This window comes from Cyclopterus lumpus, chromosome 11 (genome assembly GCF_009769545.1).
Source record: "Cyclopterus lumpus isolate fCycLum1 chromosome 11, fCycLum1.pri, whole genome shotgun sequence".
Classification (NCBI taxonomy): Eukaryota; Metazoa; Chordata; class Actinopteri; order Perciformes; family Cyclopteridae; genus Cyclopterus; species Cyclopterus lumpus.
In genome coordinates, this window is record NC_046976.1 from 17,702,720 (window position 1) to 17,728,835 (window position 26,116).

Consider the following 26,116-nt stretch of genomic DNA (forward strand, 5'->3'; position numbering starts at 1 on the left):
TAAAGGAGGTTATGTGTAAACGTGTCAGTAATACTTAATCATCTCTTTCTGCTGCCAGCAAATCTTTGAAAGTCATGAATATTAACCGTTACACATAAATTGGCAGAAGTACGCGTTCTACCATTTTAACATGCGGCAATGTCTCTTAGTCGGTCCACCACTTTGAAATAGACGTATGATTATTAAACAGGTGTATCCTAATCACTTAAATGATCTCCTGACCTTTCCTCTCTCGATGTTAGAGAATTATCTTAACACTGAACTACGATGGGGATCGGGGGAACACATCACACCCGCTTAATATCAGCATGTCGAGCCTTCAGTGAGCATCTAGCTCCAAGCAGCGCGGCGTATGACGTGCATAATGCCACGTTCAAGGACACACGGGGTGGGTTGCAGAAACGGGAACGATGTCACCAAGAGAGGGTTGTGCAAGTAAAGAGCTCGTTGTGGCACTCGGAAGAACCAAGTCGGACATATTGGAGCTTTCAGAAACACTTCTCACAGCATCGGTGAAGACTCAGAGACACTAATATGGCTAATGTCATATATTTTTTCCAAGTTCTTCAACCACAAGTTTTTTTTCACACGATGCGTTTGTGGTTCCCAGGGGCTGCCGGGAAAGCAGGGACTCGTCGGACCCTCTGGTCCACAGGTAATTGGAAATCATCCTCTAATTTATCGAGGCATCGTCCAAACATGTGGAGCCAAATGTTAATGCTGAGTTATGTAATAGAAGTTTAAAGACTGACGCCGATCCCCGTTTTTTTTGGCTTCAGGGGCATGCTGGTGAAGAGGGGTCCGTCGGGCCGGTCGGACTTCCTGGAAAGATGGTGAGATTCTCCCGTCAAGCCTCCCACACATCACTCATATCTGTTACTTTGATGGCTAAATTGTGAAACCCAACATCTGCGTTCATGTAGGGCGAGCCTGGAAATGATGGAGAAGATGGGAAACAAGGAGACAAAGGAGCAAACGTGAGGATGCATTGACTTCTTTGCTTTGTTTGGGACGTTTTTATGGAGATTGTTTGGCGTTTAATGGATTTTAGTTGCACTTTCTTGATGTTTCAGGTACATTGATATTGATACGTTGATACGTTATTGTGTAGGTGTTGTGTTAACTCTATTTTTAATCAAATTCCAGGGGGAAACGGGAAAACAAGGGCCAGTGGGGGCTGCTGGTCCTCCAGGCATCCATGTGAGACTTATTGTTTATTGATATAAAGTGCCATAAACTGATACTTTTGATAAATAAACCATAATAAATTATGAAGATAATTTACAGAAACAAAACAACCTACATGGGACAAAATATGAAATGTAAAAACATATTGAATGCATGTATATGAAACGTTGCATTTCCAGGGGGAAAAAGGAGATAAAGGTTATACTGGTGCCAGTGGACTGAAGGGTCATCCTGGACACAAAGGTGATCAGGTTAGACAAAATCAAATTTTTTACCAATACCCATAATGATACTAAAATGATTTGAAGTGCCTCACATTAATTAAATTCCTCATGTGTTGTGTAGGGGGCTATGGGACCAATGGGACCAAAAGGAAGTCTGGTAAGAACTATGATGATCTCAGTTTATTTCAAATGTTTATGTTATTGACACTAACACACTGTTACCTTTGCGTTCAGGGGGACACGGGTATGATGGGAGATTCAGGGATCAAGGGAGACCAGGTATGTTTTTTTTTTATTTTTATAACTCACGTCCGTTGAAAATGTTAATGGTGAGTGAAGAAGTCCACTAACTGTGTGTTTTCAGGGCCCACCTGGCGTTACTGGAATCAAAGGAGAGGTATTACATTTTTCCTGAGCTTTTTTTCCCCCTTAAGATCAACATAGAAATTGATAATTCCACCACTGTGCTGTAATTGTTTGTTTTTTTAACCTCAAGCGTGGTGAGAAGGGCCTCCGAGGAGCTACAGGAGATGAGGGCCGACCGGGCCAGACGGGCCACGAGGGTTTGGCCGGTCCAATGGGGGCTCGAGGGCTGGATGGTGAACCGGGACTTCCTGGAACATCAGGACCCAGAGGTCTACCTGTAAGTGTCACCCTGTTACCAATGTATGAACAGTATATACACACGTTATAACATGACTTTTGGTTTAAGACCAAATGCCATCGAAAAGAATCATAATTCCATCCGCTTCGGGTGTAATTTGTGCTAATTAGCTAATGTTAGCATGCTAAAATGGTGGGGCAGGAGAGTGGTTCAACCCCCCCCTGGCTCCTCCGGTCCATGTCAACGTGTCCTTGGGCCAGACACTGGACCCCAAATTCCCCAAAATTGGACCCCCGGTTTGACTTTATTTTTTATTCATATCTCTCTTTAAGCAATCGTGAGTCCGTTTGAGTGCGCGGCTAATATGCGTGCAGCGTTAATGTTTATTCATTCATTCACAGGGCCCGAAAGTGAATGACGAGAAGCTTCGGGAAATGTGCTCAGCCGTTGTCGAAGGTGCCGTTTGTTCTCTTTCCACATCGGCACTTAATAATAATAATGAAACCAACATGAAACAATCAATCACGGCTACTTCCTGTGTTTCAAGCCGATGTTGCCCTTTGTCCTCGTAGAACAATTGGCAGAGTTTATGAAAGAGTTCCTGAAGAAGCCGGCAGCCATTGGTTCCCCCGGTACTGCCGGACCGGCGGGACTTCCTGGTCCCGTCGGACCGGCCGGAGTTGCGGGACCAGCAGGGCCTCCGGGGATGAACGGTGTCAAAGGCCATCCCGGCTTTTATGGACTTCCAGGCGCGCCGGGCAAAAAAGGTCAGTGAGCCTTTTAAATCCGCTCTCTAAAGCTAACACTGAGGCTAAACGACAACAAAGACAGTCCTGAGATAACCTGCCTTCAGATGTCTTTAGCGGACCCTTAATTGGTTTGCAAATAATGATGTGTTTCACCAGCGGTGCTATAGATAAGCTGCCGCTTCATGCTATTCCTTTACTTTCCTGGAGGGCATCCAGTGGATGTAGTGGCAGGAAATTAAGTAAAGGCTTTAGAGAAAATCCCCAAAACAGTAAAATAAGCCACAATATACTGAAAGAAGTTATGAATAGCATAGAAGGGATTCGCCCTTGCGTAACATTCAACCATTCGCTAAACAAGGCTGAATTAGAGAGGGGTCATTAAGTTTCCAAATGACGTTCCCCCGAAGTGTGAAAACTGTCATGTCGGCGTTGATGTGTTAATGTGTGTGTCCTCTGTTCTGCAGGTGATGCTGGGGACAAGGGAGACAAGGGAGGCAAGGGAGAGGACGGTGTAGGAATCAAAGGAAGCCCAGGAGCACCAGGTGCACCAGGTAAGGCAACGTTTCCGTCATACTGATAATGGCACTGCTATGAATGTTGCTCTGAATTTAAAGTTTGTGTAAGAAAATCTTATCTATATTGGTACTGCTGAGAGGGGAACACACGTGGGACATATTGTGGAATCCAAATCTAGTGTTAAAGTAAGTCTTTGTATTGTATGCCATGAAAATGTCAAATTATTATGAATAATTATGTCAAAGTACAGTGTGCCATGAATATAGAGCCACGGTATAATTTGTCGAAAACGAATATAACATTGTGTAAATCTAAAAAGGTCTCAAAAGAGTGTCATAAGTTATTGTCATACAAATATTGTAAGATATAGAATTGTAGAGTTTACCATTAATAATACATAACAAAGTATAGTATATAATATCATTATATAATGATAAATTAAATTGACATAGTATAGTATGTCATACAAATACATATACTTGTGAAAGTACAGCATATAATAAAGAAAAGGTATATCCCTTAAAAATGTGATACACATATTCTAGTTCAGTATATTAGGAAAGTATTCCCTATAAATATCATGCTATAGTATGATATAAATATATCCTAAAAATATTTTGTGTGTATTTCGAATGTCATAAAAATGATAAAATATGGGAAAGTCCATCAATCATAGTATATAGCATGTGGAGAAAAAAAAAGTTATTGTATAGTATGTCATAAAAAGTAATAAGTCAAAGTATTTTATGCCATAAATACATCAAACAAATGCAAGAGTATCATGAAAATTGAGGAGAACAATCCCATTGTCTTTGTCAAGGGAAATATTGTTTTGTTAACTTCCAGGGTGGCTGACAATATATATTTATATAAATATATTATGTATGCGCCATCCGGAGTACTTAATATATACCTATCATAGTACCCATTCAAACAGACGTATCACCAATCAAATGTAAACTTTTCAGTCAAAAATATCAGTTATACGTTTCTTTGCTCAATTGATTTTATTTTCATAATGACCTTTACACACGTGCTCTACCTCTCCCTTAGGTGCACCGGGGGCTGCCGGCATTGGCACGGATGGCAAAAATGGCCAACGGGGCGAGACAGGAAGCCCCGGTGTCCCGGGAGCAGCCGGTGCACGGGGACCTTCGGGGTCTCCCGGCCTCTGCGATCCGTCGACCTGTATAGGCAGACTTCCGCCTTTCTACATGGTCGGCGGGAAGAAGTCGGACAGCTACAAGAACTAATGAGACACCCCAGAGCTCATTACCACACACACACACTCCAGATTGCATCCTGCGGCGACCCCGGTTTCAGAACTCCTCGGAGGTCTGGACGTCGTGATCTTCGGGGGAGACCTCAACATGTCTCCGTCCGAAACCCCCCACGGATCTAAAGGGACGCCAAAAGGGAAACCGAGACGAGGCACACTTGTAGAATACTGTATAGACATTTGACCTTGTGTGTGATTTTATTTTTTAGTGAGAGCTTATATAATGTTACAAGATGGCCGCCACCGACGCCAAAGCAACTTCTTCCGGCCAGAGTCGTCCCAACACACATCTGAGCGGTTACAACTGCTGAACCCTAAACTAATATGAGCAGGCTGTAATGTAAAAGTACATCTCTCTGATTTCCTCTAATCATTCTCTAAGTAAGCTCCCTGAAAACATTGCTTCTTCTCTTTTTAAATGCATATGGAGGGGCCATTTTTGCACCACCGATTCTCTTCTGCAGTCATGAGCCAGTTAGAAAACATCATTTGGGAAAAGAGGAATTAGGTTTTGAGGCGTTTGCTCCCGAGACAAAACTTCCAGAAATTAAAAAAGAAATGAACGACCACAATTCACCTGAGGCGACGTCTCTTTTTTGGGGTTTTCGTCTTGGATCGCACATTTGTTTCGTCAAGATTTGTCACATTCATTTGTTCTTTTTCAAACAATGGAATAAAGTGATACACGTTTTAAGTTTCACATTCAAATTGGCACGTAATATCTATGTTGGAGCGTTTTTCAAAGCTACCATTTAGCTGACTTACAATGAGCAGTTAGAGGTTAGGTGCCTTGCTCATGGGCACTACGACACATGCGGTTGCCAGAGGACCTTCTCTACTCACTGGGCCACGGTCGCCCTATGTTGCTCCTCTAAAACGGACTTAAAACGTGTCATTCTTGCTTCTACTTTTAAATAAAGACTGCATTATGTTTGTTGTAATAAAAAAAGTTAGCTAAATTGATATCCAGAATTACAGAGTTAGAATGTAAAAGTACACATTAATATAACGAATATGATTTACCTTAAAATTACTAAAAAAATCATTAAATTGTTAGTATGGACATAAACCTTTATATAATGGAGCTAGATATTTAATTACAGGTTTATTATTGTTATTTTACATGAATTTGTATGTCATTTAAGAAAGCAGTAAAAATACTTAATTTTTTTCTGTACAAAAATTAGAAAAAAATGTAATTTATTAGCATAATACTTAAATTAACAGGGTTGTTAATGTACAGATAATGTCTGTAATTTCACAGAGTTTTGTATATAATTTTAAAAAACTGAAACTAAAAAAAAGTTATTTTCCGTAAAATTAGGATTTTCTTTTTTACAGTGTATGCAAACAAAAACTCATTATTATTTCACAGAGCGATGCAGAGAATGTCCTAGAGTGGTCGGGTGATGAATCACAGCCCCTCTACAGTAAAATGGTTTTATATTGAAAACAAGGTCCCTGGGTTGTTATGGATATAATCTGTACTCAGGAGGGCGTATCACTGTTGTCTGGTTACAAAGGACAGTCAACATCCTTCTCTTCCTGTCTGCACAGCACAAACACAGCCACAGATCAAACATGACCTTTACGTAAACCGAGCTGCTGGGAAGAGCTAGCGCCGCGACCATCCCGAGGACGTCCCTTTGATTTAATAGATCGTATCGTTGATTTTTAAGTTGTGTGCACAACTGAAAGGGTTTCGCAAAAGGGCCATCAAATTTGATTCGGCAAAAGATTGGGTTACATATTTGGCTTACGGATATTAAAGTGACGGAACTGAGCAGTATTTTTCAAATAATGTGAGACAAAACAGAGAAAAGCAAAGCAAAGCGTGTATTATAAAATGAATCCTTTCCAGTCTTTATTATACAGTACATGTGTCTTTTCAATACTTACAATATGCTACTAATTAAAAATATCTTAGCACCAATTCATGAAGAAAAAAAATAGGGGAAAACGGGTTAATACATTTTAGTTATTGGGTTCAAATGCATTTGTAATGGTTCAAATCATGAATAATTTAGCAGTATAACTATAGAAAAAATTTCAATAGGCAAAAACAGCTATTTGAATTTATGAAAGATAAAAACCAAGAAAAGGCAAAACTGATATGGTTCAATTGTTAAATAATAATAATTGACAAGGAAGCAGCAAACAGATGTATTAAATTGAAAACCGTTGAAAGAGCAGGCGATTTATTCCAATCGTTTGGGGCCAAATTCCTTCTAAACTTACTGTAAATTTGAACTTCATTGCATTTCCAGCTGCTCTTTACCTATCGGATGAGAGGGAGACATACAGTAACTGAAGGAGAGAACAATGTAATAATAATCTCAGAGTTGCTGTAACTGTGTAGTTTTGTTAAAGCAAAAAAAGCTTGCTAGCCTAGCTGGACAGGTAACTTTAAACTATTAATGTTTAGGTATAACGACTGAGGTTTAGTATTCAGCAGGCTGGATTCGCGAGCTTGCTGAATACTAAACCTCAGTCATTTCCATTTATATGGTTTTGCTTTTGGCATATTGTACTAGATAGCCAGCTTACTTCAAAAATAACTTCCAATCACTGTAGTTTGAAAAGAGCCTTACGTAACCAGGCCGCTGTCCACATGTGGCAAAAAGTCAAAATTGCAAGATTATGTCAAATGTTCAAAAAGGTACCATGTACGAGATTGTCTCTCAATAAGGGGGAGGCGGAGCCGGTGGCATGCAGCTAACGGTGCAGAGAGCGCTAGCTAACGGTGCCGAGAGCGCTAACGGTGCAGAGAGCGCTAGCTAACGGTGCTGAGAGCGCTAACGGTGCAGAGAGCTCTAGCTAACGGTGCAGAGAGTGCTAACAGTGCAAACCACCTCCTCAGTGTTTACCTGAGGGGCGACTAGAGGGCCAGTTGTTTGCCGCTATGTTAATGTTCTGAATTTCGTATATTGGACCTTTAAATTCAACTTTTTGCAAACATTACCCAGAAAACAAACACATGGTCATACCAGACAAAGTGAGGCTGTAGCAACAAAAAAAACGAATTGTACTGAAGGGTGTATTGTATTGCTTATGAATTCAACTTGTCATTTTTTAAAGAAGAAATGTGTCATTTCTTCTTTAAAAAAAAAGACAAAATATTGCTTTAACTCCACAAGTAAAATGTAAAAACATCGGTCAAAACTAAAAACTCCAGTCTGGTTATCCCGACATCTTCAAAACTAAAGTTGTGTCAGAGACACTTTTTTATGAATGGTAACCTGAGCAGGAGATGATGAGTATGACTAAAACTTATAAGTGATGCATTTGGATCATAGGTCACATTTCTGTGTTCTCTCCTTGAACAATTGCTCCCCCACTTCCCTTTTTGCTGTCGATGCGTTTTTCTTCATGTTTGCGAAAAGGAAGACAAACGTGATACCCTTGTTGTGGAGGTTATTAAATAAAGTTCAAGATGACCAGCACCTCTGAGGTTTTTGGGAGAGGTGTAATTGGTCCATGAGGGGACGTGAGGCACCGGATGGTCATCGGGATGCAGGGGATGAAACTCTTTTAGGTTCTTGGCCCACAAATAAGAAAAAGGCGAACAGAAAGGAAGTGACACGTTGAGAGAAAGCGGTGCAGCTTTTTAAGAAAGCTGAACAAAGGCTGCAATTAAACCACCTCCTCGAAGCTGTTTACCGCTCAAGTCTTTGCATACCCCCAAACAGAGAATGAGCAGACACTTTATTAAAACACAAAAAGAACAAATCTAACAGGGAAATGTCTTCCTGTCTCGACTTCTATCTTTAAAACTGTGTTTTTCTTTTTTTAGAATCAGGGTTAGCTTAGCACAAATCACAGCATATATGAATATAAGCGTACACGTCGTGTTATTACATTCTGGGACAGATTTTTTTCGGAGCTACTTCAAATGAGTTTAATTTTCTAAAATAAGATTGATACGCCTTGTTGCATTTTCTTAGGCGACTGAAAAGCATTTTGGACTGAAAGTCTGCAAACTTCTCCAAAAAGCTGGAAAACCACATCGCCAAGGCTGGCTCTAATTTACGAGTTGTGGAAGAGGTACATATCTTCTGCCTCCAGTTTATTCCCAGAATAAATACTTGTTTCGTTTATGTAAGAATAAATCAAGACAGGTTTAGAAATTTAGCAAAATTAAAATTTGTTTAAGGGGGGTTTGAGGGTATTTGTATGCCCGTTTTGGGCTGCCAATATTATCTGAAACAATTAAGGCTACATAACAACACTGCTACCAGCTCGGGGGCAATAAGTGCACCAAAGTGGTCATGCATCACTCTCCACACTTACTCATTAGCACTCCTCCTACACAAAAATCACTATTGGTATTTGAGACGTGTGCCTCACACTGTCCGTCCTGCCCTCTTCCCATCAATTACAATGAAACAGACAATTCCCCAGACTGAGTAATTATCTCGCGGAGGAATCCCCAGCAAGTTAGTGAGCAGTAACTGACATCTATTGCTGGGCAGAGGACGCTAACTGATGCAAAATGGTGTGAGGCAGAAAAAGAAAAAGAAGAAGAAGAAGAAGAAGAAGGGAAAAAAGCCTGCGTTGCAGAAAAAAAACGAGAACGCAGAGCTGGACTTTTGGGATAATTACTGATGAAACGATACAATACATCGACTCCAAAATCTTTCCCCCGCCAATGGGGCGGTTTGAGAGGAGGGAGTTGCATCGTCCTTGTTACCTCCCTTTATGTCTTACAGGAAGCATGCAAGGGAGAATGCAAAAAATAAAAAATAAAACGGTTTAGCTGCTCTCTTTCTCCCCAATATTTAATCTGAAAAAGTCCCTCGATGATTAATCCTTTCCCAAAGCTTCTTACCAAAAAAATAAACAAAACAAAAGAATCTGACCGGCAGCACGTGTTTGCTTCAGCCCTCCATACTGAGGTTATCTTAAAAAATTAAAAATAAAAAAGTTCTTGATTCAGACCAAGTTCATAAATACAGCTGGACTTCAAAAGTGTGTCCCTTCTTTCTTAGGTCCCCTTGAAATTTTTGGTGTGGGGTCTTTGCGCCAGGCTGGCGTAGTAGGCGCACTGGGTGGGGTCGCATTGCCCAGTGGGGCCCGGAGGTCCGGTTTGACCGTGGGGGCCGGGGTTTCCCGGTTCTCCCTGGGCTCCAGCTTGCCCCGGGCCTCCGTCTTTACCGTATCCGGGCAGACCGGCTGGACCTATAAGCGGGAAGAGGAACAATGTGAGGCTCCAAGTTATAGGTGAAACCCCACCTGAGACGAATGAATACAGGAAGTGAGAGGCCGGTTCGTACCTATCGGGCCAGAGGGTCCTTGCTCTCCTCTGTCGCCGACACCGGGTTCTCCCTTTTCTCCTCTCGTTCCTTTGTCGCCTTGGAAATTCAGAAAACAAAAGTTACCCTGATTTATGCACATTGCAAGCCGTTATATTTATCAGTCAACACATTTTAACAACCTTTGAGCATTACTGTACGTTGACATGACACGTGGATGGACTTGGCTTGATAGCGAGCATTTTTAATGGAATTGGTGCAAAATGAGGGTTTGTTGGGTTAATCTGTATAAAAAACTACAGTGTAATAGTAATATGTTTTAGATGTATGGGGACTTTGTCCCAGGGCATTTCTTTGCCAGGCACAGACACTTTCTGGCACATTTAATGAGACTGGTATCAATCTTCTCATCTAACTCTCTGGACAAATTAAGAGTTTTTTTTCTTCCCAAAACATCAAACTATTCCTTTAAATTGATCTCAAACAGCCGTCAGATATCTTACGTAAGATACGAGCGGGTACTCTTAATATTTCTATCAAAATGTCGGTAGAAATCTTCTTTTCTATCCTCTTTGATCTGATGGAGATCTTTCTTCGTCAGCCTTTATATGAAGTAAATTATATTTTTCCAATACAGAAAGTGATTTCATTGACAGAATTCTATTGGAGACATTAAGTTGAACCAATCTGGCGATTGGAAAATAGTAGAAGGAACAAAAAAAAAAAAGGGACACACAGAAAATATTGATACAGCTAAAAGTCTCTGTCCTACCTTTAGGGCCCAAGGGTCCCCTGGATCCTTCTCCGCCATTTTGTCCGGGCATACCAGGCTCTCCGGGGGGTCCGGGTCGTCCAGAATTGCCGTCCTTACCCGAAGAGCCTGGAGGTCCCGGGCGGCCTGCTGTACTCTTCACGTGGGCCGGCTGGATCTGAGCCATGAGGTAAGCCATTTTGGCTGGAAACACAACGGCCGAGTTATTTGATCACACTTTAGTTCTCAAGGGTCAGGGATTAATCAAATAAACATTTTAAGGGGAAACAAATGACACCATTATATCTAGTTTTAGAAATAGCAGATTAACCAACTGTTTAGGACCCCTCCTGTTGGGTGAAGCCCAAATAAATTCCTGCTTCAGTAAAAAAGGTAGTAAATGACAGAGGGATTTTGATTGATTCAAACAAAGTGGATTATATTTGAGCTGTGCATTTGATAGTATTGATCGTGGCATGCAAATCAATCCACTTGAGGAATGGGTAGCTCTGGCTGTCTGACAGGTTCCCCTGATACTTGTCGGAAAAGCAAATGTTTTTTCCGTTAGCTTCGGCAACTTAATGTAACATTTGACATTGAATACGATGTTTAATAGCTTGTCCAAGTGTGTCCTCTGGGTGTTATTTTAAGAACATTACAATTAATTCAGCAATCAGGATTATTATAATCCATATATATAAAATAATAACAGCGACTGCCTTTTACTTTGTGTGACCCGACAATAAATCTGGTGAAGCTATGGAACCCCTGGATTTTAGACTTTTCTCATCATTATTTCTTTTATTTGGTTTTTAATTAGGAGTTAAAACACACGTAATCACTTTTTTTTGTTGTCATCTTTGCAACATGATCAAATGTATTTTTAAAAAAAAATGTATAAAGCCCTTTTGGCTGTCTCTTTGCATGAAATGTGCAACACGAATAAGGTATTACGTACATTTCAAAATGTACGTTGAGGTTGTCTCAGCGAGGTCGACAGGGAAAGATGAATAAAATTAAAATAAATGGCCTCCTCACCATCTAATTGTTTGGCCAGCTCCTCCTGGATGAGTCGCCTCATCTGCTCCAGTGACACCGACTCTCCCTGAGACGTCAAATATCATAATCATCAACTCAATTATTGATACCTCAATTTCCACAAAGAAGCTTGCAGGGCTGTGACTCACTCTTTGGCCTGGAATACCAGGATTCCCCGAAGGTCCTTGAGGGCCCGGAGCTCCGACCTCTCCTGTTGGTCCAGACATGCCCATCATCCCCGTGTGGCCCTTCCGGCCAGAGGGTCCAGGGTTTCCAGGCATACCTGGATCTCCTGATTGTCCTTTATCTCCCTTCACGCCCGAATCTCCCTGGATCAGATGACAGCAAGTGTACATTTTTCAGACGTGAAGAACCTTAAAAAAAAACTGGATTGTAATTTAAATAATTGCCGGTAATGGTTAGAAATCGTCTAGATTGCATCATTCTGTGATCAATGGGTTCTACTGTCATTTAAAGTTTCTTTTCTTTTTTTCCCCTCCTATACACACACACAAATAAATATATATACACACACATACATAAATATATATATATAATTATGTATGTATATACACACATAAATATATAAATAAATACATAAATATATATAAATGTATATATATATATATATATATATAAATATATATATAAATAAATACATAAATATATATAAATGTATATATATATATATATATAAATAAATATATATAAATAAATATATATAAATATCTTGTATACATTAGGCATCTTCTCCAAAGAGAAGAATCTGATAATTATGATTGTGAAATTCTAGAAGACACTTTGTTGATATTTCTCCAGAATGGATTACAGTTGTCTCTCGGTTGAGTCAATCAGTTGACAGGTGTGCATTGTGAGCACATTAACAGAATGTGCATCTCTCGTACTCGCCTTGTCTCCTCTGAGGCCACGATCACCCACTCTGCCTGGCATCCCCTATAAAAAAAAAACATTGGATGTGAGCAAGAAATGTATGTAATGTATATATTTGATCAGTTTGTCAACATTGGTTCTATGAAGTCCTCACCTGTTTACCTTCTGGGCCGATTGGACCAAACGGACCCTGGAAAAAATCAACATGACCCCACAGCTGGTCAATTTTGTCTGCTGCAAATAATCTTGAAATAAAAAAATAAAAAACACAAATCTACCACTCACCGCGGGGCCCTTAGGCCCACTAAAGCCTGGTAATCCTGGGTTGCCGGCCTCTCCCTTGTCTCCTCTAAGACCCTGCAGAGACATAGCCGTTCATCGTCACATGGCACACACATGGCACACTGTCCTCGTACTCTAAAAGCCTCGCTCATTACTGACGATTCAGAGAGGATTAATATTCAGTTATTATCAACATGCAGCAGTGCCCCGGATCAAAACATTTTTTTTAAAAAAGCTCATAAACCAATCTTACAGTGAGACATGCCAGCTTGAAGGGATTAATATCCATATTTACAGGCGACATGTAAGGCCTGCAGAACAGCAGGTTATGGCAGCCACGTAGTGATTTTAACTAAAACAGAGTGAGCATAATTAAACTGTAGAAAATCTGGCAATATTACAAACATTTGTAGCTTTCCCCTCCATGTGGAATCAGACTTTAAAAAGGTGAACACGCCGCTTCCCATCCATCTGCTCTCCCTACGACCTTCAGCTCCAATCAGGAAGCTCGGTCCTCCTCTCTCCAGGTTAGAGGACAGATGGTGACATAAGATGATTGTAAAAGACCCCCCCCCCCCCCCCCCTCACCCTCCTCCTTGTTATAATGGGCTTTACAAATAACACTTACTTGAATTGGCACGGAGGAATTTATTGCGAGCGTGTTTAACTTTCTTTTCTTTTTTTTCCCATTTACACTTTTCTTATTATTCTTGAACCAATCCACCATCTCCTCCGCCTCCTTCCTCCTCTCTATATGTGGTAACAAAAATGATCCATTCGATAACATTTTTGGATATATCACATCCTGCACTGAAATCCCTCTGTGCCTCCTCTCCCAGCCCGTTCTGCATCTGCCTCCTGCATCCTCCCTCCCTCCTCCCTCCCTCCTGCCTCCCTCCTGCCTCCTCCAGGCTATTTCTGGTGATCTGCTCCCCCTGCTGACTGATATCACCCACTCCTCCCCGATAGCTGGCTGCATATCGTCTGCCCCCGAGTTAGCAACAGTTCTCCTCCCAAGAAACCCGTCCTCCAGCCTCCATGTGCAGCTCCGGACAGAAATAGATGGATGCGAAAGACACGCAAGCAACACATCAAAATTACAGCTCTCACCATCTCCAGCTACGTTTTACATATCCGTGACGTTTCTGTTATGACGACCTCCGCCTGACTCTTTATCTCCGGGCCCAAATAATCTTTTTTTTTTTGTTGCATAATATAATAATCAATTTGGCTTCTTGGTTTCTTAAAAGTCTGACCTGCCAATTCAGATTTCTTTTCTTTCTCTCTAAAGACCTAAAAGTGACAAGAAGGCTTCAGACTAAACCTTTTTTTAAACAAAAAATAAATCCTCAATATGATGCTTTTGATTTGTCATTGTCAGCTACACGGGGTTATTTGCATAATTCAAATGATTAATAAGTAAGAAAATGAGTTCCGCCCTACACGCTACATATAGTTGTGTCACATGGATCGTCTATACTGTGGTTGTATTATGTTATATTATGTTCCCCTTTCACAACTGAACAGAGTCGGCATGATTTGTAATAATTAATATGTATTTATCAATACAATTAAACTCTGGTATGAATATTGAAAGCAGAGTTTTTCTTTTCTCAAGCAAAACACCGATTGCCTCGCTCTTACGTAATACCAACACTGGGAGACAGAACGCCACTCTTACAGTTTTATTTATTCATCTTTATTTGGAAATATTTACCCTTGGATTTGGTTGATTTCTTTCCCCGTGAATTGAATTACAAGTTTAAAAAGTTGTGTAAAAGGCGCCTCAAATATATTGAATACTTTTTTTTCTGGCAGACCGTACACATCCAGTCTTTCCAATCCCCCCCCTCCCCCCCCCCCCCCCCCCAACGCAACTCCAGGGGAAAAGGGATGTTCCCCGACCCTGGTCAGGGCGACATTTACTCAAATCATCCATCACAATCACGACGGATTCCTCTCTTCTATAAATACTTACATCCCTTCTTAGCAATGAAAATGCTACTTTTATTTCCTTCACATTTTCCCCATTCTATTCACTGCACTTTTCTATTAAATGCGTGCACGAATCATTTTGCACTGTGTTAGTCATCCCATTGTTGTTTTTAGAGATAATGGACAAACAAGGTGAGCGACTCACTGGCGTTCCAGGGAGGCCTGCTTTTCCCGATGGCCCCGGTTCACCTTGCTTTCCCTGGGATGCAAAAAAAGGAGAAAAAGACTTGAGTGTCACTTGATGTCCATATCTATCCGCCTGCTCGACGGCCCCGCGAGTGACTCACCGACTCTCCTCTTGGTCCACTCAGCCCTTCTCTGCCTGGAGGTCCCATAGAGCCCTGCCAGAAACACCCCCCCCCACACACACAAAATTATGGCTTTTACACACAAAAAAAAAAAAAAATGGAACACAACCATATCTCATCTCTAGGGCATGCTGAGGAACACTTTAATCTTTATTGGAAAACAGCCTCTCCTGTAGCGGTGAAGCACATCTGAAGACCTTTTCTTTTGTGTGGAAGGAGTCTGTAGGCGGGGAGAGGATTCTAACTTTAGGAGGCAACACTGTGAGAGCCATCCGTCTGCGAGCTCCGCCGCCAGAGGACGACTTAAAAAAGTTATTTTATTCTTTTTCTGTGAAGTCTTACATCTCGCTTCGAGACAAATGTGTGTGGGGGGGGGTAATAAAGGTGCTGCAGCCTTCAAAATGTGTCCACGGAATGAATTTCCAGTTTGTCATTTGGTAAAGATTAATGGCATAAAACCGTGACAGAGGACCTAAAGCAGCGACGGTTTAAAACATACGCTGCTGGTAATGAAGTTCCAGTATTATATCGACGTGATTAAATATTCTTTGCTCTGCTGGAAACTTTGCATTCAGTCCAAAAAAAAAAAAAAAGAAGGTTTTTTTTTTTAATCTCAGGAGGTTTTGACTGCATTCCCTAAATCAATGGAGGACTGGTTCCAGGCAGCGATAATGATTATTCTCATTGTGACGCAGCCAGCAAGGGATGCTGCATGGAGAAGAACCGTGTGTGTGTGTGTGTGTGCGTGTGTGTGTGTAAAATAGATACAGAAGCTAAAAATGAGATGCTGGAACTGCAGATTGAAAATACAAAATTGCATTTTTCCTTCTTGAATTCACAATCTTGACGTGTATGCGTCTCAGTGCTCTCGGAGAGTATCAGGTATGTATGAAGGAAACAAAAAAACCATTTTATGGAAAAAAGTTTACAATAATATGCAATTATTCTGTTATTATGGAAAGAACATTAGCGCACTTTGGAAAAAACACAAATCAATAACTCACGAAAGGTTGAACATACCTCTTTCCCAGGTTTCCCATCTCGCCCGGACGATCCAGGCTTTCCATCTTCTCCCTGTTTGGCACAGAAGGAAAACAATCACATTTAAGACATAAGAGAAAACCTCAAGGACAAATTAAGGTAAAGTTCCCGCGATCGCTCAGGAGAAAATGAGTTTAAAAAAAAAGCTCTGAAGACATATAGAAACTGTTCTATAGTTATAGCATTACCACCACAATCGCTAAAGCTAATGGAAGATGATGTTACGGTGAAAAGGAGTGCGTTCGTGGAGGATGAATTAGTTCAAAGGTTGTGGTTTTAGCTGCTGGTACAGGAGTGTGTGCAGTGTACCTTCAGCGGCACAGGAATTGGATCACATAATATGCAGATGATGCAACGTTATATGGATTCATAGAGCTCGCTGAAAATGTGTCCAGTTAATTTGGCTTACAATGTTTCCATGTCAGCCAAACAGTCCTCTACATTTCCTGTTTCTCATTAACATACAAGCAGCAACAATATAAAGCTTATGTTTCCTTTTAAGGTACATTTGAATTATTTAGCTCAATGTCCTTTGTGTTTGGTTATATGTATATTGGCCTCATCCGATATCCTTAAACATGGTATTTATAATACGACTCACTTCTACATACAGTAGTCTCTGTATGGATGCATTGTTATTCCTATATTTTTACGTCTTACATTATAATTTTTGTCGCTGTGTGTTTTTTTTATTATTTGAGAGCGATTCTGTAATTGCGTTTTTACAAATGACAATAAATAACAGATTAGGCACACTTGAGGATCTTCAACGCCTCCAATTAGAGGTGCGAAATCAGCACCTCTAATTATGGACGTCAACTTTCAATTCCCCCGAATAACGGTTGCTATCGTTTCTGTACGACGTGATATTTAATGACGGTAATTGTGAGCAGCGGAAGGCAAACACTTCGCGGCTCCTCTAATAAGTCGTCTGTGAGGCGGCGCCGGCTGCCGGGCCGAGACAATATATGTATATATAAGGACGTTTGTTTTCAACAAAAGAAATAGCGAGTGTAAAGGAGCATTTTAAAATCGCAACGCTGACTGTGAGCTCGTCCAGCTGCAGTTATTAACTTCCAGTTATGGCTCTTGAGCCGAGGCTGTTATATCTCTGAACGCATAATCTCTACACTTTTATGTTCTTGTGTTCTTTTGTGAAGGTGCCAGTTTCAAAATCCAAGAATATAGATACAAGCAGAGAATGTTCTGCCAAGTGTATCCCACTCTCATTGGACGTCTCCTTGTCTTTTGTGTGAGTGCGTTTTTTTGTGTTAATACTGTCATTTGATTAAATCAATTGGCATAATTCTAATTGTGCAATACATTTTGCAATAACTTGTAAATGTAGAACCTCCGTAGAGGACATATAATGACACTATAGGTCTGTAGAGAGTCTAGTGCTATCCTAATAGCTTTCCCAGCATGCATCACCATTAACTTGCTGTCTGGGGAAACTGCAGGTGTCATCAAAATAGAGAAAAATCACTTTTTTATATACTAACCTGCGCCGGGGGGAAGATTGTTCTGCTTTTCCAATGTTTAAATTGAACACTCGTGTCACAAGAAGTGGAAGCTTTCACTGCTCGGCCGTGTCAAAAAGGAAAAGTAAATGGAAAACAGCCTGATGCTTCCAAATCCTAAGTATTGAATTATTTTTATTTAATCATGGCATTGCAAAAATTGGATTTGCTATATATATATATATATATATATATATATATATATATATATATATATATATATATATATATATTAAAACATTTTTAAAAAATGTAATATATATAAATAATAGATAAAACTAATTATATATATATATATATAGCATTAAATAAATATATATATATAGATTAAATAAATAAATAAATATATATATATATTATATTAATTCATTTCATTTATTATATTAATATATATATATATATATTAATATAATAAATGAAATGAATTAATATATATATATATATATATATATATATATATATATATATATATATATATATATAGATAGCACTAATTAAATATATAACTTTCTACTAACCTTAGGTCCCGGAGCACCAGATTCTCCTCTGTGGCCCTTGAAGCCCTGCATAGGAAAAACAACAGCCGTGAATCAGTCACGGCAATGTGCTCTGCTCTGCTCCATCGGACCCGTTTACCGGCGGCTACTTACCGGGAGTCCCCTCAGCCCCGGGTTTCCTAGTGGTCCTGGCTCACCTTGCTTGCCCTGAGATGAAACCAGAATTAGTGATTGTCCGGCCACGTTATACCATCACGATGTTTCGTAGCTCATCCACTTACAGACTCTCCTGGTTCACCTGGACCGCCATCTTTTCCCATTTTCCCGGGTTGACCCTACAGATCAAAAGGAACATTTTCCATTTAGCGTCCGCAACTGTTAAAACCTACAACTGCAACTTACGAACTCGGACTATTTACGCCACACTGCACTGAACCGCGTGCATATTCATGATGATCCATTAATGTTGCTTACGATCAAGCCGGGAAGACCCGGTGGTCCCTGGATTCCCTTGAGACCCTCTTTGCCCTAACAAGAGCAAACAAAAAACACAAACAGGTCAATGTCGCCCAGGAAAAAAGAAATGATGAATGGCCGCTATTACCAGACGGGCTGGCTGACCTACATGCTGGAGGGAAGAGGTTTGTACAGTAATGACACATGGGCGATACGTTTTCTGGAGTGCAGCCTGACCTTTTCTCCAGGGGACCCCGGGGGGCCGATGGGGCCAGGCTGTCCGTCGTTACCCTGAAGAGGAAAGAGACAGTGTCAGTGGAGGTCAACCCGAAAATAGAAAGAATGAGAAATCCAACTCAAATTGCCCCGTTTACGAAGTATTTAGACATTTTCAAGAAGAAGAAGAAGAAATAAGCCAGAAGTAATAACTTACAGGCGTGCCCATTAAGCCAGCGGTACCCGGATGGCCAGGGGGTCCTGTGTGACCCTGTAAATGCAGAAGAAAAATATATATATATATAAATATGTGATTCATACCCAACAATATTTTTTTAAACACAAAAGAGAATGGACATAACAACTATACCTTTTCTCCTTTGTCTCCCGGGCCTCCTGGGGGTCCTCGATCCCCTTTAATACCCTGTGGTGAAAAAAAGAAAAGAGAGGCCATTAGAAACGTCACATTTCAAGAGGAAAGCATTCATCTGAAACTACGTCTCAAAGATATTCAAACTATTACCAAAAGGAGGAGGCTGTAGCGATAGCTCTGTAGTTGTGGTGTTTTAAATTCACCCAATTATCATAATTTTAAAACTAATGAACAGCTGGCCCTTTGGGAGCAATTACGGGGCAGTTAGTGCACAAACTTGCCTTTGCTCCGTCGGCTCCAGGGGGCCCTTGAGCTCCGGCTGTTCCCGACGGGCCCTGTAACGACACGGCAGAGCATCAGTCTCTGGTCCGGGTCAGACGGGGGGGCGAGCACCGGCACCGGGGTCCTAATCCCGAGAGGAGGCCCGGTTAATGAGGCCGAGCCTCCTCCAATCCGTCACACCGGACCGGGGGCCGATGATGACACTCCATATCACTCCATTCGAGACGAGCCGTAGTGTTTACATCACAGGAAAAGATGATGTCATATATATATATATATATATATATATATATATATATATATATATATATATATATATATATATATTAATATTAATGACCTACTTGGTAACCGTCTTGACCGTTCTTCCCCTGAGGTCCCAGGGGTCCTTTATCCCCGGGGACTCCCGGGAGACCGGGCAGTCCGGGTGGACCCGCTGGGCAGTCGGAGCAAACATCCTGACGAAGAGGAGGAGACATGTTAGTGATGAAGAGGAGGAGACACGTTAGTGAGGAAGAGGAGGAGACACGTTAGTGAGGAAGAGGAGGAGACAAGATAGTAATGAAGAGGAGGAGACACGTTAGTGATGAAGAGGAGGACACGTTTGTGATGAAGAGGAGGAGACACGTTAGTGATGAACAGGAGGAGACAGGATAGTGATGAAGATGAGGAGACACGTTAATGAGGAAGAGACAAGATAGTGACGAAGAGGAGGAGACACGTTAGTGATGAACAGGAGGAGACACGTTAGTGACGAAGAGGAGGAGACACGTTAGTGACGAAGAGGAGGAGACACGTTAATGACGAAGAGGAGGAGACACGTTAGTGATGAAGAGGAGGAGACACGTTAGTGACGAAGAGGAGGAGACACGTTTGTGATGAAGAGGAGGAGACACGTTAGTGATGAAGAGGAGGAGACACGTTAATGACGAACAGGAGGAGGCACGTTAGTGATGAACAGGAGGAGACACGTTAGTGACGAAGAGGAGGAGACACGTTAGTGACGAAGAGGAGGAGACACGTTAGTGACGAACAGGAGGAGACACGTTAGTGATGAAGAAGAGGAGACACGTTAGTGACGAAGAGGAGGAGACACGTTAGTGACGAAGAGGAGGAGACACGTTAGTGATGAAGAGGAGACACGTTAGTGACGAAGAGGAGACACGTTAGTGATGAAGAGGAGGAGACACGTTAGTGATGAAGAGGAGGAGACACGTTAGTTACGAAGAGGAGGAGATACGTTAGTGACGAACAGGAGGAGACACGTTAGTGACGAAGAGGAGGAGATACATTAGTGACGAACAGGAGGAGACACGTTAGTGATAAACAGGAGGAGACAAGATAGTGATGAAGAGGAGGAGACACGTTAGTGACGAAGAGGAGGAGACACGTTAGTGACGAAGAGGAGGAGACACATTAGTGACGAACAGGAGGAGACACGTTAGTGATAAACAGGAGGAGACAAGATAGTGATGAAGAGGAGGAGACACGTTAGTGACGAAGAGGAGGAGACACGTTAGTGACGAAGAGGAAGAGACACGTTAGTGATGAACAGGAGGAGACACGTTAGTGACGAAGAGGAGGAGACACGTTAGTGACGAAGAGGAGGAGACACATTAGTGACGAAGAGGAGGAGACACGTGACGAAGAGGTCGCTCTCAGGATCCAAACAGGAAGTCAGAGGGAGGGAACGGCTCCTCACCTTCAGGTTGAGGTCAGAGAGGTCGGCGTTCTTTCCCTGAGAGACGAGGAGGAAAAGAGGAAAGATTCAATTAGGCCAGATTTTTAAAACCAGATTTTAATAATAAATGCATTTATAATAAAAAAATAAAATAAAAGGATTTAAAGCATCCACTAAATGACAATAATGATCTTTTTGTTTGGCCAAAAAATATAACTTGAAAGTCTGTTATTAGAGCACATAAAGTGAAATATAGCAGTTAAAACTGGTTGTTCTGTACTTACAGGATCTCCTGGCGACCCCTTGTCTCCCGGCCTTCCCGTTAAACCCTGAATTTTGGTACAAGCGGCAAAAACAATATTTAGATTACGGAGCCGTATACAAATACATAAACAAGCGTGTTTACATTCATTTACTAATTTATTGGGGGACTCACGTTGTGGCCTGCTGGGCCCTGAAGACCGGCGACTCCCGGCAGACCCCTGATGCCCTGCAACACACACACAGCTGTTAGAGGAACTCCTCTTATGTGAAGATATTCAAGAGGAAACTCTAGAAAATATTTACCGAAGGTCCCGGGTCTCCGTTATTTCCCGAAGGTCCCTATAAAAAAAAAATATATATACAAATAACAACATTGCGCATTTTCCAAATATGTAAATATGCACCGGGGGGAAGATGATGCGACTCTCTCGTACCGGTTGTCCCACTTTGCCGTCTCCTGCGGGGCCCCGTTCTCCGGGTGACCCTTTTTCTCCCCGAGCACCCGTTTGGCCCTGAGAAAAAAGAAATGTGTGCTGGTCACATTCAGCGATGCCTTCTGATCCCAGATTTTTTTTTAAGTGCTCGGCGTCGATGATGAGAGGCCGAGCGACTTAGACGCCATAAATCAGCCGGCGGCGGCGGCCGATTTATGGCGAAGAGACGGAGCCGACATGGATTCTGCTGCTTTCAACAGGAGTTCATTTGTTTGTGTCATCCGCACCGAAAAATATATAAATTAAACAAAATAAAACATCAACAAAAGAGAAGTTGTGCGTGATTAAAACACACACACACACACACACACACACACACACACACACACACACACACACACACACCTCAGGCAACCTGCAACACCTTCCCTCTCTCACACAAAAAACTCTCTCTCACACTTTCATTCTCACGCACACACACACACACACACATACTTTCTCACACACACGCACACACCTCAGGCAACCTGCAACACTTTCTCAGACACACTTTTGCTCTTACACACAAATTAATTCTCTCTCACACACACACTTTCTCTCACACACACTTTAATTAATTCTCTCACACTCACACTTTCACTCTTACACACAAATTAATTCTCTCACACTCACACGTTCTCTCTCTCTCACACACACACACACACACACACACACACACACACACACACACACACACACACACAGCTAGAGTTACCTTTAGTCCTGGGGGTCCTTGGATTCCTTGAGGTCCTTGATCCCCCTGTAATGACACAAATGCCATCAATAAACAAAACGCTGGCCAATCAAAGACAGAAATTGATCCTCTCTTGAATACGTCATTCGGAGCCGAGTGTGTGTACGAGTCGCCGTTCTTCATTCACAGAAGTGTGGCGAGGCCTCGGGGCCACCACACCTGGCAGCTGTAAAAAAATAAAAATAATAAAACCATAAAACCGGTCGCTTTGCGGTGCTCCTTCAATGCGACGAGTCTTAACAACGTGTTTCCTGTGTCGGCCCCACATGTCTGGAAGGAACCACGAAGGAACGTGTGGAGCAGAACACACGCGAGGAACACCAAAGCGGCGGCTCTCGGGCACATTTAGGAGCTTCCTGTTGAACGTGAACCGACTCACGTGCACTTCTACGATCAAAAAGGGTCCATGTGATTTACACCGACCTGCTGGTGGACCCGTCCTCACACACTTCGTGTGACAAATGTATGTCAGACACCAGCGGAGATGCAAATGTTTGCAAAAGATACGAAATATATCAGGAAATGATGTACAAAAAATTTTTTTTACTGGACTGAAAGACTTTAAGGAGCCACAGACAACACCTACACATCTAGGTCCGTTAATTACAATCATTGTAGTTAAAAAAACAACATCAGAAGGCAAAATAAACATAATGCAACCAAATAAGTCTGTACATTTTTTGTTTATTTCCCTTTAAATGCCCAAACTCTGCACACACACAAAAATAATGTCATTAAAAAGTAGTACTGCAAAAACAAGATGTTTTGAAGTATAAACGGAAGTGATGAATACAATGTGACAGAAATAAAATGACTCACAGTTTGCCCATCTTTGCCCTTTCCCGGTGGTCCGGGGGGTCCAGTCAAACCGCCATATCCGGGTGGGCCCGGGGGTCCCGATTGTCCTGGTTTACCTGCTTCGCCCTGTCAGAATAAAGTAAAGAACTCTATTGTCAAACAGATGCATCTGCAGGTGGCTTTAAAAAACCTTTGTTACGTTCTATTAGTTTCTACTTTTAATAGTAAATGTGTGATCCTTGTGATGGAAGGGGGTCTTCTTTATATTCACATCATTGTACAGAAACACAGATATGCACCATTGGTTTATGAATGGGTGAAATATCATTATGACACAATCCTTTTTTGGGGGGATTTTTTTATCAGTAACTTGTGGAAAAAGTAAAAGAGAAAACAAACAAAGAGAGAGAACAAAAGAAAGTGAAAAAAGCCACGAGAGGCCGTAGAAAGCGCTCTGAACCTCCACCGCTACGGAGCTGCAGGATTAAGATGAATCCAAAGGCCTCTCTGGTAAAAAAACATATTGGAGGTCACACACAAGGTCACACACACACAGTCACACACAAGGTCACACACACAAGGTCACACACACAAGGTCACACACAAGTTCACACACAAGGTCACACACACAAGGTCACGCACACAAGGTCACGCACACGGTCATGCACAAGGTCACACACACAAGGTCACACACAAGGTCACACACAAGGTCACACACACAAGGTCACACACACAAGGTCACACACACAAGGTCACGCACACGGTCACGCACACGGTCACACACAAGGTCACACACAAGGTCACGCACAAGGTCACACACAAGGTCACGCACACGGTCACGCACACGGTCATGCACAAGGTCACACACACAAGGTCACACACAAGGTCACACACAAGGTCACACACACAAGGTCACACACACAAGGTCACACACACAAGGTCACGCACACGGTCACGCACACGGTCACACACAAGGTCACACACAAGGTCACGCACAAGGTCACACACAAGGTCACGCACACGGTCACGCACACGGTCACACACAAGGTCACACACAAGGTCACGCACAAGGTCACACACAAGGTCACGCACACAAGGTCACGCACACAAGGTCACACACAAGGTCACACACACAAGGTCACGCACACGGTCACGCACACGGTCACGCACACGGTCACACACACAAGGTCACACACAAGGTCACACACACAAGGTCACGCACACGGTCACACACAAGGTCACACACACAAGGTCACACACAAGGTCACACACACAAGGTCACACACACAAGGTCACGCACACGGTCACGCACACGGTCACACACACAAGGTCACACACACAAGGTCACACACGGTCACACACAAGGTCACACACACAAGGTCACACACACAAGGTCACGTACACAAGGTCACGCACACGGTCGTGCACACGGTCACACACAAGGTCACACACGAGGTCACACACAAGGTCACGCACACGGTCACACACACAAGGTCACACACACAAGGTCACGCACACAAGGTCATGCACACGGTCACACACAAGGTCACACACACAAGGTCACGCACACAAGGTCACGTACACAAGGTCACGCACACGGTCGTGCACACGGTCACACACACACACAAGGTCACACACAAGGTCACACACAAGGTCACGCACACGGTCACACACACAAGGTCACGCACACGGTCACGCACACGGTCACACACAAGGTCACACACAAGGTCACACACACAAGGTCACGCACACAAGGTCACGCACACGGTCACACACAAGGTCACACACACAAGGTCACACACACAAGGTCACGCACACAAGGTCACGCACACGGTCGTGCACACGGTCACACACACACACAAGGTCACACACAAGGTCACACACAAGGTCACGCACACGGTCACAGACACAAGGTCACACACACAAGGTCACACACAAGGTCACACACAAGGTCACGCTCTCCTCTCCGCAGACGTATTCCCCCATCACTCGAATGCTCTTCTAAAAACAGAAGACTGACCGTGTCTCCTCTCTGTCCGGGCGGAGCGGGAGGCCCAATGATCCCCGGGATGCCCTGGAAGACAAGACACCCGGTAGTTCAATGCCCGAGAGGGGGGGATGTGTGGCTGCTGGTCATATGTCGAACAACTAGGAGGCATGCGCTGACTTTCCACCTTAAAATGATCATCTCAGGAAAAAGTTTAGAACCGACTTACCACGTTCCCCGGTAATCCGCGAGCACCTTGAGAACCGGCTATGCCGGGTGGACCCTTGGGAGAAACACACAAGCAGCCATGACAGTTTTAACACCGCATCGTCCCATTTGGTGAGAAAACGGTGTGACGCGTTAAAAAAAAAAACAGACAACGTACGGGGTGTCCAACACGTCCCGTCTCTCCCGTTAGTCCAGCGTCACCTTTCGGACCCTGGGATTAAAAAATTTGCATATTAGACGTCAAATCGCTCCGCAACACACCGACTGAGGAGGTGTTGCGGCCATGAGCATCTCACCGCTAGTCCGGCTGGTCCCTTGAAGCCTTGTTCACCAGGTAACCCTCTTTGACCCTTCAGGAGCGGAAGAAGAGGGGGAGTTCACTTTCACATATTCCTTGTCAAAATTATTACGTCGCGTTTCTAACGTAAGTTATGAAATTAATGGAGGGTGTTGAAGATTGTATTTGGTC

At 42.5% G+C, this 26,116-nt stretch overlaps 2 protein-coding genes across 2 annotated transcripts in view; one reads left to right on the forward strand and one right to left on the reverse strand.

Annotated features, from left to right (window-relative positions):
* LOC117739456 (collagen alpha-1(IX) chain-like) overlaps positions 1-4,534 on the forward strand; it is a 19,963-nt gene extending 15,429 nt beyond the window's left edge. Inside the window, exons 25-37 of the mRNA XM_034545867.1 lie at positions 611-655; positions 780-833; positions 924-977; positions 1,147-1,200; positions 1,368-1,439; positions 1,534-1,569; positions 1,647-1,691; positions 1,777-1,809; positions 1,909-2,055; positions 2,418-2,472; positions 2,589-2,783; positions 3,230-3,316; positions 4,335-4,534. Coding sequence (XP_034401758.1) covers positions 611-655; positions 780-833; positions 924-977; positions 1,147-1,200; positions 1,368-1,439; positions 1,534-1,569; positions 1,647-1,691; positions 1,777-1,809; positions 1,909-2,055; positions 2,418-2,472; positions 2,589-2,783; positions 3,230-3,316; positions 4,335-4,534 — 1,077 coding nt within the window. The remainder of the gene's footprint in view (positions 1-610; positions 656-779; positions 834-923; positions 978-1,146; positions 1,201-1,367; positions 1,440-1,533; positions 1,570-1,646; positions 1,692-1,776; positions 1,810-1,908; positions 2,056-2,417; positions 2,473-2,588; positions 2,784-3,229; positions 3,317-4,334) is intronic.
* A 5,010-nt stretch (positions 4,535-9,544) lies between these two features.
* Positions 9,545-26,116, reverse strand: part of col22a1 (collagen, type XXII, alpha 1) — a 45,686-nt gene continuing 29,114 nt past the window's right edge. The window contains exons 35-65 of the mRNA XM_034545619.1: positions 25,944-25,997; positions 25,805-25,858; positions 25,649-25,702; positions 25,453-25,506; positions 23,454-23,558; positions 22,596-22,640; positions 21,842-21,919; positions 21,711-21,746; positions 21,580-21,633; positions 21,428-21,472; positions 21,165-21,200; positions 19,807-19,920; positions 19,462-19,515; positions 19,178-19,231; positions 19,025-19,078; positions 18,829-18,882; positions 18,610-18,663; positions 18,417-18,470; positions 18,289-18,342; positions 18,157-18,201; positions 16,098-16,151; positions 15,057-15,110; positions 14,915-14,968; positions 12,778-12,849; positions 12,647-12,682; positions 12,511-12,555; positions 11,751-11,930; positions 11,602-11,668; positions 10,585-10,767; positions 9,834-9,911; positions 9,545-9,738 (exon numbers count right to left, since the gene is read on the reverse strand). Coding sequence (XP_034401510.1) covers positions 9,545-9,738; positions 9,834-9,911; positions 10,585-10,767; positions 11,602-11,668; positions 11,751-11,930; positions 12,511-12,555; positions 12,647-12,682; positions 12,778-12,849; positions 14,915-14,968; positions 15,057-15,110; positions 16,098-16,151; positions 18,157-18,201; positions 18,289-18,342; positions 18,417-18,470; positions 18,610-18,663; positions 18,829-18,882; positions 19,025-19,078; positions 19,178-19,231; positions 19,462-19,515; positions 19,807-19,920; positions 21,165-21,200; positions 21,428-21,472; positions 21,580-21,633; positions 21,711-21,746; positions 21,842-21,919; positions 22,596-22,640; positions 23,454-23,558; positions 25,453-25,506; positions 25,649-25,702; positions 25,805-25,858; positions 25,944-25,997 — 2,169 coding nt within the window. The remainder of the gene's footprint in view (positions 9,739-9,833; positions 9,912-10,584; positions 10,768-11,601; positions 11,669-11,750; positions 11,931-12,510; positions 12,556-12,646; positions 12,683-12,777; positions 12,850-14,914; positions 14,969-15,056; positions 15,111-16,097; positions 16,152-18,156; positions 18,202-18,288; positions 18,343-18,416; positions 18,471-18,609; positions 18,664-18,828; positions 18,883-19,024; positions 19,079-19,177; positions 19,232-19,461; positions 19,516-19,806; positions 19,921-21,164; positions 21,201-21,427; positions 21,473-21,579; positions 21,634-21,710; positions 21,747-21,841; positions 21,920-22,595; positions 22,641-23,453; positions 23,559-25,452; positions 25,507-25,648; positions 25,703-25,804; positions 25,859-25,943; positions 25,998-26,116) is intronic.